This window comes from Echinococcus granulosus, assembly GCF_000524195.1.
Source record: "Echinococcus granulosus chromosome Unknown EG_S00008, whole genome shotgun sequence".
In the NCBI taxonomy this organism is placed as follows: Eukaryota; Metazoa; Platyhelminthes; class Cestoda; order Cyclophyllidea; family Taeniidae; genus Echinococcus; species Echinococcus granulosus.
Window position 1 is genome coordinate 597,016 of NW_020170388.1, and position 18,273 is coordinate 615,288.

The 18,273-nt window shown below is 39.4% G+C and overlaps 1 protein-coding gene across 1 annotated transcript in view; it reads right to left on the reverse strand. All coding sequences in view use genetic code 11, as the record gives it.

The window, feature by feature from the left end:
* Positions 1 to 6,168: 6,168 nt before the first annotated feature.
* EGR_01954 (Regulator of telomere elongation helicase) overlaps positions 6,169 to 18,273 on the reverse strand; it is a gene marked incomplete at both ends in the record, with an annotated part of 20,670 nt that continues 8,565 nt past the window's right edge. Inside the window, 6 exons of the mRNA XM_024491203.1 lie at positions 6,169 to 6,285; positions 8,862 to 8,974; positions 15,119 to 15,268; positions 16,360 to 16,477; positions 16,550 to 16,807; positions 17,008 to 17,181. Of these exons, the coding sequence (XP_024354346.1) occupies positions 6,169 to 6,285; positions 8,862 to 8,974; positions 15,119 to 15,268; positions 16,360 to 16,477; positions 16,550 to 16,807; positions 17,008 to 17,181 (930 nt within the window). The remainder of the gene's footprint in view (positions 6,286 to 8,861; positions 8,975 to 15,118; positions 15,269 to 16,359; positions 16,478 to 16,549; positions 16,808 to 17,007; positions 17,182 to 18,273) is intronic.

The window sequence follows — 18,273 nt, forward strand, 5'->3', positions numbered from 1 at the left end:
AACAGGACAAAACTCCAGACCTGATGGTGTAGCCAAGTGAGATCAGTGAAGATGTGATTAAATATATGATCAGCTGCACGCGAATTCGATGGCTGGGGGGGGGGGTTGATTGGTAACTGTTCTTCTCACAGCACAAACCACGTTATTGTGATGAGTGACGAGGGAGGTAAGCCATGGGAAGCAATGGGAATGACGCTCAAAAACAGAGAGAGGCTGTATAATGCATTGATTACCTGTTTAACTAATTGCTTTAACTAAGTGGACGCTTAAGGTGCCGCTTCTGTACTTCCGCTGGGTGACATGGCTTCCAGGCCATGCTAGTAGCTACCAACCCTTCCGTACATCGGTAATACAGATTCCATCCCAGTACTAAGACTTCTTTTGACAGCATGGCGCTATAAAGCCCATTTAAATAGGTTATACTAAATATATTTTCCCAATTAAAATGTTCAGTAATTAACGTTTTAGTGTCTCTTAGTTCCGACCCCATTTCTAAAACAAAATTTCGATTCATAATGAAAGAATATTGCTCCTTCATCGAATCCACTTCCAAATTGTAATTAGTAGGACTTGCAGTCTTTATTACCGATAACTTCCCCACCCACTAAGATCTGGAAACCTCTCTGGGAACGGTTGCATTTAGCAATGGCAGTTTGTAAAATCCAGTTCAGAAATTGTCTTAGATTTTCGTTCCAAGACTTTTCTTGTTAAGTTTATAATTCCACTGCCTGGCAGTCTTGTATGCCTGAAAATGCCAAATCTTACAGCCGTATATTAAAACTCAAATAAAAGTAGTTTAACGAGAAGCTGGATACTAAAGACTAGTTGAAACAACTGTGCAGAATCTAAACTGCTATTTTGTAGGTGCGTGCCACCAGGATTGAGTCTTCAAGAAAGAACTGTTAGTAGTGTACAGTGTACTTGTCACCAAAGTGTTTTATGAAAGTCCTGGAAAGAAAAAAAAAGGATGCGGACCCACTTTGTTCTAAGAACAAAAGCAGAAGGCGGTTGGTTCTGACAGGTTTACACCGATTAATTACAAAATCCATGAAGAGGAACACCACGGGTAAATGAAATACTGCTAGTACTTTTTTGCATTCGCATTTGCATTTTCACCTATAAAGTATTTACCTTTAAAATTGCAATGCGGCTTGGCCCGCTAAGTCATACGAAAAGTCTTGTGCTGTAATGTTTGGAGTGTGAAGTGGAACTGGCAACAATGGGACGAAAGGGAAATGCCGATGCGTGGGCGCTAATGCAGTAATACAAATGGTTTGAAGTGACATGTCATCTGTTGGAATGGATTATAGGGCACATCCAAAAGTACACGCCACGTTGTTATAAAGAAGTCACATTATGAAGCCCTATTCTCATAAATGCTTACAACGAAAGCATGAATATGACTCCAATGCATTTTTTATTATAAAATAACCTATGTTAAAAAACAATTTCTTCCTTAAAAAAACAGCTTTAGCAGCCCCAGCATAAATCAGAATTTTGAATTTGTTGATGAGGTTAACCGGAAGCCGACGTCGGTAAATAAATAATGGCTTCTATTAAATGCTTTTATTGTAGAAAACGCGAATCAAGCTCTAATCAATTTTCATGCTAATTTTTTTTTTAACTTGCATTACAGTGAATCAGAATTTTTGTTTATTTTTTAATTATGACTGGTTAAAATGAGTTCATGTGAAATGTTGAAATCAGTGTTCCACATCTTCCTCTTTTTGATTCACAAAATTTTGTTGAAAAGAGTAATGCTGCACCCCTTGTGCATACTGGTACATTTTCTCCCTGCAAAGTCGCCTCGGTAGAGCTGTGGATAAAATGTGACATCATTAATCAGGCTTCGTTCCAAGCCCTCTCGAGTTCATTATTTGCAAAGTGAAAATTCCTTAAACAAAATGAATAAAAGATTTTGCACTGCTTTTTTGACATTAACCGTGCTTTTTGGCATTTTATGAACTTGACAAGCTTTTAAAGTGAGCGTCGAAAAACCTATTGGATGATTTTTTGTTTGAACATGCTACAGTGCTATCACATAGGGTCACTGATGCAAATTTAGGTGATTAGAAATTAATGCCAGTTGTTAATCGGTACGATTATATTATATTACTGAGTGAAAACATTGTTTGGCTTCTTGTAATCCTAGTTATTACAAAAAATCCCTCCTCTTACGAACGTGGAGAAGATTTACTATATAGGAAGGATTGGTAGCAAGTCTAGTAAAGACTGTTGGCCACAGTGACAAAACGAATGTGAAAACAAAGTGATTCCATATTACAATGAATAAAGAAAAGGATGTAATTCTATTCCATGGTAGAATGGGAAAGTAATCTAACTACCTCGTCTTCGATGTTTGGTCATTTTACACCATCTACTTAGGGTACATTTCCTAACCATCCCAACATTAAACCTTGGTGAGGATTTAAGCGCTGTTTGAGTTGCATCCATCCCCCCATCTCAAGAATATCTACTTAGGCCTAAGCTCAGCGCCATTTGTGATTAAAATAAAGAAAATGCGGTCAAAACGAGATCACCCGACCCATTCTCCTGACCTAGTCTATGCGCGTTTAATCAGTTAAGATATTCACGTACACTCGAAGTTGACCTCAAGATCTGGATGATAATGTTTTCATATTGAGTTACACCTCTAAAAATGGCCTTATATGGAAGAGATGCCCCAGAAATGCTGCTTGATAGTAGGGACGTGCCCTGCTATGTACTGCATGATATATATCTGAAGTGGCAACTACACTATCAACTCTCAGTGACAAAGTTCAAGTATACCATCATCTTAATAACTGTTTTCCAGAATACATTGTTTTAATCACTTTGGATGTTTGCGTTGATGGTAGTGACTCCCAACTGCTAGCAGTCAAGACACATATTAAGAGGCTTTTTCGCATTTTCAAGCATTCTTTGATAACATCGAACACTGTCAGTGAAACATCCTGTACCTCACATGCCATGAACTTCAATTTTTTTAAAAATAAACTGACCCTCCAGGTTATGTGAGATACACAAAAACTTGGGGCTGTCACAAAAAAATGAGTCGATTTTCCATCACATGAATAAAATAAAGAATCGTACTTTATCATTTTTCCTTTAGCTTATTGGTAGTCTACCGTCATTCATGAGATAGAGTCGTAAACACCCGAGCAAATAAACTTAAGACGCACCTTAGTATCATATGGGGAAATAGATAATGCCATGTTGAAATTATATTTCATGTAGGAAGAAAAGCACTTTTAACTAATATGAAAGCACGTGAGCCTCTAAAATGCCATCTTTTCACTTTTCCTCACAGGTAGCTACAAGGCAGCAGCAGATGCGTTCTCAAACGCAAGCAATTGACATGAATAGTTGCTTATTCTGAGAATAGAACCGGAGAAATGTATGGGTGGACTATAAGTGGCCAAAAGCCTATATTTACTAAATTCAAACTTATTCCCCTAATAATTCTTCCTAGCCTCCATCAAGAATAAGCATACGACATATGGCTTTCAAGTAAAATGCCTAAATGGACTAGAAAGTAAGAATGTGTAATTCTTGTCCTGACACCCAAGTGGAATAATTCTCCTCGAAATTCGAACAAGAGGCAAATGAATGTCTTAAAAGTGGTCGAGACTGTGTTGATTCTTTTTCCTAAAAAAAGGCACCCCTGTTGATTACGTGCCTTTTTTTAATCCATCCAACTTCTTGCCTCGCAAGAAGGTTAATTTTTTGTTAGAAGCGAACTTAAAGTAAATGTAAGTTTCTTGATAAATTACGTTGCACCGGTAGGGGCATAGTTGGAGGGTCTTACACGTTACTTAATTCTGCAAAATATTTTTAAGCCGTACTGGTGAACAAAAGTGGTACTAAAATAAAAATCAAATTTCAGCTTCAACGTATCCTAATTTATCGTAGGACTGAAGCACCTTCCTGCCTGATTTGCGGAAACGTTATAACATTACTGCCTACCATAAAACACTACTCCATCTGACTCGACCTGGGTAAGCTAAATGAAATAACTAAAACTAAGGATAACGTTTATATTCGGCGTGTACGATAAAACTGAGACATCTTTAAGCTGAACTGCACAGCAATTCAACCCTAAGCTACCTGGTATTCTTGACTTGTTGACCAAGGAGGTCACTCATTTAAATACTACTGAAAAGTAACTGCAGTAGCTGGCAGATAAATGATTTTTTGTTGGTCGCCATCTAGTTACTCTAATTTTGCGCATGCAAAAATATCATCGAATATTCTAAAGGAACACTTGTATTCTTTCAAACGGTGCTTCTGTACGCCCATTGAAGGTAAAATTAATGATATCTGATTTGTTCAAAAAAGGCAATGGGCTAACAGACATACGGCAATCTTTATTTGGTATGTTCAACGTCAGGTCATGTAACAATCTAATTTATCTCTTTGTCACTTTGCAGGACTTAGATGGATATAGAACATTAATTCACGTACTCCCCTTCTGCTCACTTACTAGCCTTTGCAACTTGATGGGCATACCTAAATGAGTACTCTGAAAAAGAACAAACACGTATTTTTGATGCATAATAATAAGTGACGTAGACACGATTGCGATCTACAGTGACTCCCAAACAAATGGTTTTCATGTCAAATCGAGACCTAAACTCCCTGTAATGTGGTAAAGGGGGAGGCTACCATGGCGGGTGGCAGGGATGGTAGGCAACAGCGACTGCTTGCGCACGGAACATGTTTTGATGACCGAGATATCTTGTGAATGAGCGAAAATCTGCTGATATCAACGGAAGACTTGAAGCACGATTCGATAGGGTTATAGAACTCTCAGTCCTGTCAGAAAGGCATTAAAATAAAGCGAACATTGTAAAGTCGGTTTTCGTACGTCTATACCATGATGACGGTCCCGTCTGTGACGGTTCTCAAAACTCGATGTTCATGTTGCATTGTGAAAAATAAACCGATGTATGGAGTACCCTACTGATATACAATTTATCTCCACGCCGCCAACTCGTTCTATGCCAAAACCGAAATACTTTGTACCCGGTGTAACATTTTAACAGTATTAAAATCACAAGTCCCGGTTCAAATTGAACGACACATAAGCACAATGCAAAGTCTATTCTAAAAAGAATCGTCATTCGTGAACTGGAGTACGGCTTTTGATGCAACATCTGTGTCATAGAAGGGAAAGATGAATGACTGAATGGTGATTTATTGCAACCATTACGCGAAGTTAAAAGGAATCGTAAAGCTCTCTCCACGTGTTCATGAGTGTTAATGTAATTACAAATGCACTCCCCAATTTCTAGTATTGTGGATGAAATTACCTCTTGGTACAAATGTGGAAATCTTTGAAGAAAAAAAGGGGAAGAGAAATGAGGCCCTATGTTATACAATGAACGGGATCGTCATGCATCATAGCATGCGCCGAAAACTTTTACAAATTGGGCTGTTAATTGCTACAATCGGGTGTTGCGTGCTTGGGTATCCTGGATCCTATCGAGACCACCAACCGGATAGACGATAGTCAAAGATCTTGGACAGAATGTCTCAAGTAACCGACGTAATGAACATGCAAATGGGATACGGTTGGCAGATAAGAGTCTGTCTACCAGAGACCTTAATCAGGCCTATTTACAGTGAGTGGTAGGCTTTAACTTTAAAGTGCCTACCAGTACTATTAAAATGCGTTTTTGATGGGCTCACCAGGAAGGACTGAGCATGAGCCCAGCGCTAGAATCTTTGGTGATTGGATATCAACCGGTACTTCCAAAAGATCAAACAGGAAAGTATTTTTCATGGCTGCAAGCAGTCCCAGCTCCCCGGTTTAACATCCCCCTGATCCACAGAAAATGTCCTTCTATCTAAACAACACATTTGTCTACGCGATCTCCTCAAACTCCGTGTTCGCAATCGCTATCTTTGTGCTTTGGCCTTATAGTTGCATCAAATTAGTTAGCGGAACTGTTCAGAATGGATTCAAATACTACATTACCCGTCGGCCTGTAAAAACTTATTTTCTGTCTAAAATTTCTACTAGTAAATAAGCCTATAGCCTAATTAACGTAAAATCAAACCAGAAATACTCAAACCTGCATCCGAGCTTACTTGATATGGATTCACCGCCGTATTGAGTGACTTCCAAGTGAATGATAAGGTCCTTAATCCTTCTAGAGTTCAAATTTACCCAATGGAAGAAAAGGAAATTTTGTGTGATGACTCCCTTTTCTTTGGAGCTTCATCATCCGCACTTCCCGTGGTCTCTCTCCCGCACCGATCATCATAAGAGAATGGAAGGTTCTACAAATATCAAGCAAGACTTCAGAGGTGGATCAACCAATTCGTGGTAAATCAACCTTTAGGAATTCATTTGTTTGGTATTTCTCAGGGCCGACCGTTGGCTCGCCATTTGTAGGAGCATTCGCCTAAATTTAAAACCTTTCAGAGCAGTGTATAATGTAAGGCAGAGTTACGTACTAATACCGTGGGCTAACGCTATCTCGCAATTTTTTTCATTCTAATGCTGTTTAGATAACTATTTCAATCTAAAATACTAAAAATCACCATTTAATCCCACCGCACTCATAATTCAAGGGCTTCATGTAAATATCATACGTCTTTCTATCGTAAATCAGGCCCTATGTCAGTGACTTTTATTCTTGCTCAAGTCATCCCCAGCACTGGTTTCCCTGCCCTTCTGTGTGGTTATGGCAAAGCACCTCCTTTACGGCGACGTGAGGGGTAGCTCTAGCTCCCCACATGCAACACCAAACCCAGGAGCCAATAAATACCAATTTGAACATTTCCGCAGAGTTGTATAAAACCAGTGGGGAATACCTTTTAAGGTCCATTCATACATAGCAAAGGACTAATTACATGGGCGGGTTTAAAACGCCTCAATGATTTGGCATTCGTCTAAACGGCCACAAAAGATGTAAGCCAAGTTAACTATGCCGACCGTGTAAAATTTATAATTTGGCAAAAAAATCCAATCTGAGCAGTGAGACTCGCATGATGCAGCTACGATGGATTTCAAAATCGGACATAATTACTGGGGCACTCTGAGGATTGCGGAAACTTCGGAATCAAGATCGAGAAATACATATGAAGGAGCTATTGCAAAATTAGTAAAGTAATAACAGCACGGAAAACTGACCATCAGGTGAGAAAGCAGACTCTTTGCCTGCCTTCGAGAATTGCCAACTTTGAGACCTGAAATACAAGTAGCATTAAATTTTCGTGATAACCACCTATTTCCCGTTACCTTTGCGTGTCTCAAATCCAATCTATTTTTAAACTAGGATTCAAAAACTCTCCTGCTGAACTCCAAAATGGCAAGTTAATCATCCACCTACATTTCAAGCTGAGTTGTAGACATTCTAAGTTGAAATCACAAACGAACCCATCGGTTCTAGGGCATAACTGCCAGACAAACTATTGAGACACCAAAATTCCCACCGATTAACCGTAAACAATAGCCCTACCACCAGGTGACCAATTTGCAGCCTCGGTTAGCCTTTAAATTCACCTTGCTAAAGAAGGAAGAAGAAGCGAATTTATCAAAAAAATACACAATCTTTTGGAGTAAGCATACAAATAAGGGATTATTGCGTCAATCTGAGTTTTCTGCGTGCCAGTCTGACAAGATCTCGCCGACGAACAAAAGCTGAACAGACAGGACACCTCCTGTTCCCCTGAAATTCGAAATACAGAAGATGAGTTAGGTTCAACGCTGAACGGACCCCTGAGTTTTAAATGAATTACAACAAAGTTCCATAACGTCCCAAAAAAAGCAACCTCCGTTTCTTTTGCCTTTTTTCTCAACAAAAAACTGTGCATTGACTCTACACTAAATTATTCAATCACGGTAATAAATGGTCCTAAGGTGTGGAACAATAAAAAATACTGCGTTACAGAGTTAGGGAAGTGGTAAAGTGGAGGAGAATTTGAAAGGATATCCTTTCCCCACGGGGAACTATAAACCTTCGGACCAGCTCCTTGAACTGCCCGGGCGACTGTACTTATTTCCGCCAACACCTTCGACTTCGTGGTGTACAACTCTTTAAAGTGGCAAATATTGTTTATGCTAACAAGTTAGTAATTTGTCCAAATAAAACAAGAAATTTCGGCCTCAGCTATTTGTCGTTATCGATCTGGGTCAAGAAGGTCATATCTTTGTTGGTGTTAAAGAGCGACTTAAAATATTAAATAAAAACGATAAAAAATCCCGTATATGCAAAGCTGAATCACACGAGAGCTAAAAAATATCAAGAATGATTAACCGATGGAATTTATTTACCGGTACAGTACAAATATTGTCCATCCCCTTGTCCACTTTACAACATACCAAGTAGTTGATGCAGAGCGTTTAGTGGTTCATTATCAGTTGACAGGGCGACGATCTCCCCATTGCAAAAAAGGCAAAAAATATCAAGTATGTTTCTCCGGGGCAAAAGATTGAGTAATTTATATCTACGAGTGTTGGATAAAGTTGACAATGACATCTTTTATCTTCACTAACCAAATGAAAAGAAATCAACGCAGCAGCTCATTACATCTTACATTCCAGAAAAAGTCGTAAATACCCGATTGGCTACCTTACTATGAAGAACTGTCTAATCAGCTCAAAAACTGACTGGCTAATAATATCTGTTTAATAGTCCAACGCAAGTCCAACCTGTCCTTACTACTGATTACCTTTAAGACCGAAAGATTAGGTGTTGATAATCGTTGCTTAAGGCACAGAGACAAACAGACGCCAAATCACAGACACCGAGTATTCTCTAATTCGCAGATTTTTTTCACATAAAAAAGAAAAATTTTAACAAAAAACGGATTAAGGTGATTTAAACAAGAGGAAAAAATAAAAATGTCACCTCTTCAATGATGATGCGCCAACAGCTGAAGCAGCAGATATGACCACAGGGAGCACGAAGAGCATCAGTGATGGGTGACTTCTTGCAACGAACGCACGACACGGGCGGTGATGCTACAAGTAAGAAAAGGTGACTATGAATTCACACCTCAAGTACTGGATTCGCAATCTTCGCCCAACCGTAGAGAGTGCTCCACTTCCCAACCCTTTTCTATAAGTAATGTAAGAAATGTGGAATATTTGTAGATATTCTGATGGAACCACAATTTGAGATAGTAAAAACTGAGTTTTTGGTTAAAAAACGACATTTTACCCTTTGGGAGCATTAAATATCCCATTATTTAATACATCCACCACCAGACCCCCAAGTGTTGTCTGCCAGTTTACGACAAATGGCTACGCCATGTCTCGTTGTGACTAGATTGGCTGAGTTTAAAAGAATGAAGGGCCTGGAGATAACTACACCTTTTAGTTTTTAAGCATCGCAGCTTTTGATGAAGTCATTTGCGGTTATACTGGTCGAAACCTCCCCCTCCTTCCCAGAAGCACGGCGGTGGACGTGGTAATTAGTAACTCCAAGAGTCTATAATCTTCCAAATCCAACTTTAACAATCTTCTTTCATTACGTACATCAAAAGTCTTCAGGCATACGTAATGAGAGGAAAATAACAACGTGTAACATACTTACTGTTCAAAAAGTTGGCCATTAACATGTGAAAGGGTCCGACCTAGTTGAATTTTTAGCCCAAAATAAGGAAATATCAGAGATAAAAACCACATTGTGAGTCTATCCGGATTCAGAATCCCTATTTTTTAATAATGACTTTCGAGAAATGTTTTGCTCCAAAAAAAATCAAGCAACTATTCATGGGATATTAAGGGTCATCAAGTATTCAAATTGGCACGACTTAGACTTTTGGATTCCACTTCGAACTATGATTACGAAAGCTGCAGCCCTCACTTTTATAAAAGCGTATACTGTAAGTATGTAGCAGTAATGTTCGAGATGTTCACTGATTCACGATAAGCAGCAGTTTGTCAGTGGAGAAAAATAAGATGCCAATGAGGTGTTGTGATTTTGTCCCGTCCAGACAGTGTTTGCTATGGCGGAATAATGAAATACTTGTGGACTGAGTAAAGGAGACACGATCTTGTACAAATTCTCATTTAATCTCTTCTAGTTTTATTGGGATTAATCAAGGAAGGTGATGTGAGAGGCGGGTAGTAATCACAAGTGAGCAATAGAGGGTAGTCATTACAGGTTTGTAAGGAAACTTACACACACTATTCAAAAAACCCCATTTGATCTAAAAATCCCGGCAATTGATCGTTCATTACCAAAGCCGATCTCAGAGGAAAGTTGATAAACACACAACAACCCCTTTCAGTTCTAATATGTTCACCAATTACTGTCACTTTCCGACCACTTTAACTGCTGCTTAAGAACTAAAAGATATCGTTATCTTCGGGCAAATAACATCCTACACCTATTTTATCGCTTTAAACTCAGACAATCTGCTTTTAACACGTAATTCGGTGAGATCAGTCGTTATGGCCTGGTAAAGTACACATATGATACCGTGACCGGATAAGTCGGGGCGTCGCAAATATGCGGAGCTGGTGGTGAACGTGCTAAGACCACGTGGTGGAAGAAGATAAATCACTAATCCTGAAACGACATAGCGAAAAACAGTCTTTTCAAGATAACTTTCTTAAGTTTCCCCTAGCTTTTAGACTTACTTAATGATGTCTCGCCATTGAACATCGCATAATAACAAGGCCCAAAAACAACGACACGTCCCGCCAGAAATTGCAAAAAACCATGGGGAATACCACTGTAAGTGAAAAGATGAGTGCTATGATCCATACACTTAACAATCCTGTCGGATTTTTGTACAATCCACTGAAACACAACACAATATTCACAAACCTGAAATCATCAGATGGGTTATTGTAGAAAAACAATATTCACCACACCCACATATTTCATCCACCCTGTTCTCCTTACTACTTTGAAGCGTGAATACAGGGGACTTACTCCACGTTTTACGAGTTTCTGATCTGTAGAAAAGATGTCTGACTCGCGGCACAAGAACTTTGTAATCCTCTCAGCTACCATCACTGACTAGGTTAGAGCGACCACTGCAGTTGGCTTACCTTGTGACTGATTGATAGGCAAAATGGCAAATCGACCTCACGGCTATATCTTTGCTGTCAATTTGGTACCGTAACTTACGAAAAATAGAAGAATCTAATATTCCAATCTTTTTTACTTCTCATTTTAGAATTTCCATAGCCCAAAATGGTAAGGCAAGGATTATGACTAAACCCGACAACTCCAAAATTGCATTCAATTTCACAAGGTTGATTTAAGAACAACATAGATGGGCGAATTACTACCCGTTGTACTTTGGCAGCCTTTCAAAGCCAAATAAAAAAACAGAATGTAGTTCATTAATGAAAAAATCTCACAAACAATTTTAAGAAATTTATGCTTAGAACTGGGAAGATTCGAGAGACATAATAAGGTGTCATGAAGAATCGCATTCTGCTGATGTAATCAAATGAGCTCGTGCCAATTTTTACAGTTAAAAGTAATGATAGCTGAAGGAAGTTTTGGGAAATGTATTATCCGTTAAAACAATCGTCAGTACAATCAACCATTCCGTACTACTTTATTTGATGAAGCGATCAACACTACAACCTACCATCTGTCCTCACACGTTCTGTGCCTAGAAAACACGAAGAAAAAACAGACCAAGCCAACTTCATTTCTCTCTCTTTTCTGTTTACCAACTGTCCATCCTACCTTGCATGTGAACTTCCAGTATCAAGGTGATACTAATTATCTGGAGGAATGTCTTTTGGGAAGCACAAAGTGAAGGTCGAGCTAAAGGACAAGAATTAAACATTATCCTCCCTCCTTCCCATCCAGAGTAAGTCCAGTTTTTAGATTATGATGAGGGAAGATCTACTGGCTGGAGATCTTGCCTGAAGAGGTAGTTCCCATGCGCACGTTTAACTTATAATCAATCACAAAGGCTAGATAGGAGAGGTTCCAATTGACATTTATTGTGTGGTCCTTTGAAATGGAACAATTCCTAGTGAACATGCCCATCCATAGAGCACCACGTGCAGGCACGCACACCCTTTCGTGGAATGATCAGTGGATGGATGCTTTGTGGGCAGGTTAGCGAACGATGGAATGAATAAAGGTCATTTCACCTCACAAGTCAGTTAGAGAACGATCTAAGAGAAGGGAATATTAAATTGACAGCCCAAAGCCTACTCTCACCTGTTAAAACAGGGGCAGAATACATTTACTCAGCAGTTCAAACACAACTTTTGAACGAATTATTTTCACCACCCATTGCCAAACTCAAACTTAGAACATATGATCTCCTAACATGGGACTTCATTTTCAAAGGCAATGCGATATATTTAATTAAAACTATGACTGGGAAGAGAGAATCTTTCCGAGCGCGATGCGCCTATCTTTGCGTGATTCATCATCAAGATCAAGTTATTGAGATCATTGGTGGAAAGCGAGTCCTGCCGCTACACTTTCAAATGCCGCACAAAAAGCTACGCAAGACACTTTTAAAGCTGCAGCTTTAAAACTCTTTTTAAGTCGGTTCGCAAAGCAAAAATGGTCGGATCACTTTGAATTCAAAAAACATTTTCCAATCATGAGGAGCCAAAATGAAAGGACAGTAGAACATAATGAGGAGTATCATGCTGATAAGCCGATAAACATCTACACGTTACAGTGCATCCATGTAAATAACTTCAAACGTTCTGCAAGCTCCGAGTAACAATAGGCCGTTGAAGAGAACCATACTGAAACTCACATTAGCTTTCTAAACAAAGTGTTCCAGAGCCCAGGAGGACTTAGCAATGGCATGACTAGGAGAGGGTTACATCAAGATTGATCATCATTTGTATGAAAATTACTTTAAATGTGAATTACTCACAACGCCTCGTATTTTTTGTCTAATGCAAAAAAGTGATTATTTCAGCGTCCGATTAAAACAGTTGGGAATACCGGAAAACATGGTTTCCCTCAACACTTTCACCCCCTAGCGTCACATACGTTTGACACCTGGATTTTCCTATTTGACCCCACAACCCACAAATATGTGACAATAAATCCTCCTCATCAGTTTATGGTAAGTAGTTTCATAAAATTGTCAAAAACAAGATTCGGGTAAAGCTACACTGTTTGCCCATGAAATTATAAATTCAAAAAAAAAAACTTAACGGCATTTGGTGCTATATCAAAGCGGTAAAACATCTGAGTGGCTGTGGCGGTCGATTCACCCTTGAGACAGAGCGCCAAAAGTAGTAAAAGAGGGACAATAGAAAAGATTTTCGTTTATCTCAACTTTGTTTCATTTCAAAATGAACTGCATCCCCCTTTTACATTCCCACATTCCTCTGCAATGTAACCCTTTTTTCTCAATACTGTACCAACCTTTAATGCAGTCAACAAAAGAATGTTTATTTTTTCACTGAAGGCGCAGCTAATGATGCATAGCTGCATTCGCATCGCCTTACAGCCACTTGGACTGATTTAAAAAGGTAAAAAAATGTGTGTGATTTATCTGAGAACTGCCAAAATAAGATTGCGTTTGAAAGCCTACCCTTCTTCTTAAATGAGATTTAAGGTCCCACGTTTACCTGAGAAAAATCCCAACAAAGTGAACATTTAAGATTTGAAAATGAACTGTTAGAGGCCACGGAAGAAAATTAACATCACCAATGACTGCGTATTGAATTTCTTTGCTACAGGAGGTGATGAATACTTCCTAGATGGGATTTTCCACCTTCCCATGTCAGTACTACTGACGTGTTGTTAGCCGCAAAAACAATAACGACCCAAGTGGAAGATCTTAGGCATTTGTTCGCTGCATACTTGACTGATCTCAGGATTGGTGAAGATCGGGACACAGAGATGGAACCAGCACTTGCGTTCGTAATCGCCGAAACTGTAGTCACTGCTTTTCCGAAGCGGTTGCAAGGTTCTGTCCTCATTTCTCACAGTCGTGACAAGACCTTCCTGTATCCATCACATCGGTACAACCACCTCATAACCGTTCAATCCTTCAAAAGGATGCAAACTCAAGCCACATATTACACGAACGAGCGTCTGTTTTTTAGACTGCAATGGAACGGCAGCCAGCTTGTAGAGTCGACGTGAGGATTGCACACTTGTCGTGTCAACGTGGTCAAACAAAAAAGTGTCCATTTTGTGCCCCTTTATTTCCTACTTCAGAATTAATAGGCTCTTGAAATTTCGCGAAAAAAATAACTTGAATCATCTAGCCGATCTACAATCTGGTTGTCCAACAAAGTGTCTTGACTAAGTTAACTGCGACCTACTTTCAATCTGGTAAAAAAAGAACGCTGCTCCATTAAATGTCTTTTTTGCAGTACAGAAGAAGTCACGACCGTTATTTATGCATCCTTCTAAATTACGAGTTTAATAAGAAAGTTCACCAGAGTACTAACTACACGAAGTTATAATTCAGTCTTGCGAATGTCGCCATGTGGACTAATCATGTTTTATTCAGGAGCGAATTACATTACTCTCCTACACCGCCACATCCCCCTGGGCTGTAATTTATTTATGCAACTGCTTTCATATCATCACCGCGTGATGACTTTTTCGCGTGTAGAGTTCTTAGAGCTATTCAAAAGGGTAAAAATTAAGTGGCGTTTATGCTAAGGCCTCCTTTTAACCGATCGTATGTCCCATTGGGCCGAATTGTAAGCAAATCGCAGCTCATTAAACTAGAAATTTCGAGAATTGTAAAAAGTCAAAGCCGATGATTACACTTTGAACGTCTTTCCTACGGAATAATTAATAATTCAATTGCATACGCTAGAACTCCCAGATTCCGTTTTCAGTGACAATTTTCCATGGATTCTATTATAACCCTTACAACAGTCATTCTAGAGTTGTTGTCTCAGTTTTTGAATTCCCAAACCGTCCATTCGTAACTGCAGGTGAATATCCACAGCGCCCTACTGTATCCACAGCACCAATACGATCGTTTTCATACTTTTCTAACCATAACTATATGAGATACAATTGGATTCCCAGGTTAGTCAAACGTACTTCTGCTCAAATACTTGCTTGAAAAAGCAACTGCCGTCTAATAACGTGCTTAAACCACAAATTACCACCAACTATCCAAAGGACGCCTGTTTAAGCGCAGAAAATGGACTACACTTCCAGGAAGACATAAAATTTACCTTCTTTTGTGGCCGTAAAAGCCGATGTAGAGGCGGCATCAGATGAGGACGCAGCAGTGTTCTCACCAGACGTCACTGACAGGCCGGTAAGACCTTTGCAGAGTTCGGCATACTTAGGTTTGTCACTGTCCCTCACAAAAACAATAAAATCTGCAAATGAAAGGAACAATGGTGTCTCTAAATCTATTAATGGAATTGACAGCAATTTATCAAGCTGCTGCCCTTATTTTGGAATCACAAAAATGATTAAACGAGGATCCTATGATTCAGAAATAAGTTTTGAGCAATAAGCGAAGAACTGGGTTCGGATTTAGCATTAAAAAAGTATTGGACACTCAAAGAAAAACTGTCCGTCCGATACTCGGTAGAAGAATCTGAAAGATAACAGACAAAAATGCAACCTTGGTAAATTTTTTGTCGAAATCAGCCAAAATAACGCCTTAGAATTTTTATAAAACCCTTTTCAACGTTAGGTGGAATCTGGCTTGGAGGTGTAAGAAGACAACGGAGAATTGGGATGATATTTACATGACAGGAAAAAATTCGCACAGTGAGTAGATGTCGTGGTTAATTAAGGAATGTAGTGAAGATAATGCATTATGCCGCTTTTTGACAGTTCTTTTACCTTATGAACAATTTTTTTTAAAAAAAAGTAGCTTTACTTTCATTTACCTCAAAAAGATTGACTTATTTCAGAACAGTACAAAAAGGCGCGATGTTTCCGATTTAAACAATAATTAAATTTGTGCTCAACTTCAAAGTAGCCTACTTTCAAATAGAATACATCATCAAGCTTCGGTGACCGATCTTCCTCTGCCAACCCGGTAATGAAAGCGATAAGAAATGAACCAAATTATCATTTTGAGTGTTTTAGCCTAGGAATGAAATACTACCCTCGTGAATTTCAAAAACTTTTCGTGGTAAAGTTTTGGTATTCGCAAAATGTCTCAACAAAAGATTTCCCCTTGAAGTTACAACCCAAAGCCGCTGAAGTTACCGCGGAAAAGAAACAGAGACAAACGTGCGCGATAACAACTTAAAGATACTGACACTAATCTTCATTATTCACTTCAAATCCAGCAATGTGCTTTTTTAAACAAAAAAACTTCCAGCTTTTATTCCAACCCGTTGGCACAAAAGCCCCACCGTTCTAATGTAACAGCCTAATTGTACCTTGTCCTTGGGCGTTTTGCTAAGTTAATGTAATAGACTGAAATCTGTGAAGCAGTGTAAAGCCTTACCCCTAAGTAGGCCAGGTGCATCAAGCGGTATGAAAAGACTCGCAAGAGCAGCGAAAACCCTTTCGACAGACGACGATCCAGCCTCCGTTCCATTCGCCTTGTAGTTCGATAGGGCACCCTTTTTATAAATCGGAGTTATGTTGGTGAAAAGGAAAACTATTTACTGATTTACAGTAAGTAAAAATATCACCTTAAATTCCTCAAAGCAGTGGTTCTCCTTGCCCATGGAGGCACGGCTGAAGAGTGTACGAACGGCGGTCAAGTAGTCGGGAGTAGTAACACTATCACCCGTCTCGGGGTTGAGGTGCTGCTTCACCAATTTAATGCGTTTTGCCGTTTGGTGGCGTTTTAGCAGGCGTGCTGCAAAAGCTTCATCATCATTGCTATTAGGGCCTTTTGAGGAGGACATATCCGAAGTTGGACGCTTGGAAGTCTGCTCCGAAGAAGGCTAAATCATGGAGAAAAGCGAAACGAACGTTGATAGGTGGGTAAACCATATGAAATTGCAACTAAAATTAAAAGGGCGAAAGAATGGCAGGCATGGGCGTAATAGATGGAATATGCACATCGACGAGAGGACCTTTTTACCCAGTGAGTATGAATGCAGTTAGTCAAAGGGGACTGCTAGTTGGCGATAAAACCACTAACCTGCTGAACGTTGCAATAGATGCGATCCAATAGTGACGTCGATGGTTTTGTGGATTGAGAACTTGTATGACTACTCTCTGCTTCGCCTTCCGGTAGTGGTTCTTCAAAAGAGTAGTCTGCCAGAAAATCGCTAACTCCAGAACTGGTAGATAAACTCCCGACGTACGTTGCAATCTTGAAATAGGTAAAAATCAAACACTAGACATACAGTGTGTGATTTTGCTAAATATCACAGCTTGAAAAAGTAATATTTTCCTGCCTATTGACCTTGACTGCCCCAAATGAGAGTAACACACGAAATATACTCAGCGCAGAATATCGTTCAGTCTTAGACAATGTGTAGCGAGGGAAGTACTTAATAAGAACGCGACAATGGAATGCATCGGAATAGACAAAACGTACATATACATTCAAGCATGAAAGTAATTATACGCGATATTTTTTTCAGTTATTCATCTAATTTGAACCACTGCAAAATCACCCGTGATAACTAGTGCAGAAGAGTAGTCACGGGAAATACCGAGAACGTGTAAAAGATAGGTCTTTCCAGCCCCCTGAGATTCAGTCTTCGAACCAAGGGAATGAAACTTGATCCTTATCACCTACGATGCTAGCCGTGTCTGTAAAAAAGGAGCCACTTCTATTATCCAACCAAATGTGTAAGAGGATGGAACTTGAAAATACGATGTCTCCTAATTTGAAAGAAACTAATACTAACCAGGACAGACGTCAGCAAACAAAGAATGAGCAATCGTCTCTAAAGCAATCTTTCTATCCAACAGAAGCGATACAAAAAATTGCGACACCTCGAAAGCGGAAAAGTGCGTTTGTATTCATACATTCAGTGAAGGCTGTATGTATTAAGCAAGAATCTCGAATTAAATATCCTTCAAGAAGTTTCAGTGACTGTTAAGTGGGGCATGAATTCTTACTACCAAATGCATTTCAATGAGACCGGATTAATAGAGTGCAGTGAACAATTATCTGGTACAGGCAATCAGAAACCCACTGGACGGCAAAAAAAGGTTAGACATTAATGGAAGATTGCTACTGGTACAATCAACACTGCTCAAGCTAAAGGCAGTGACTGGATCCGGAAGGTGTCTCGCTGACAGTCATTACATTCGCTAGACTTTACACAAATTGGTGATGATTATATCCAGACAGCGTGTCACTTCTAGCAAGCTGCCGTAATTTTCCTTCATGACTTGATCGCACTGCACAAATACGACATCAACAAGGTAGTAGTGTACCAGCTTCAATTGT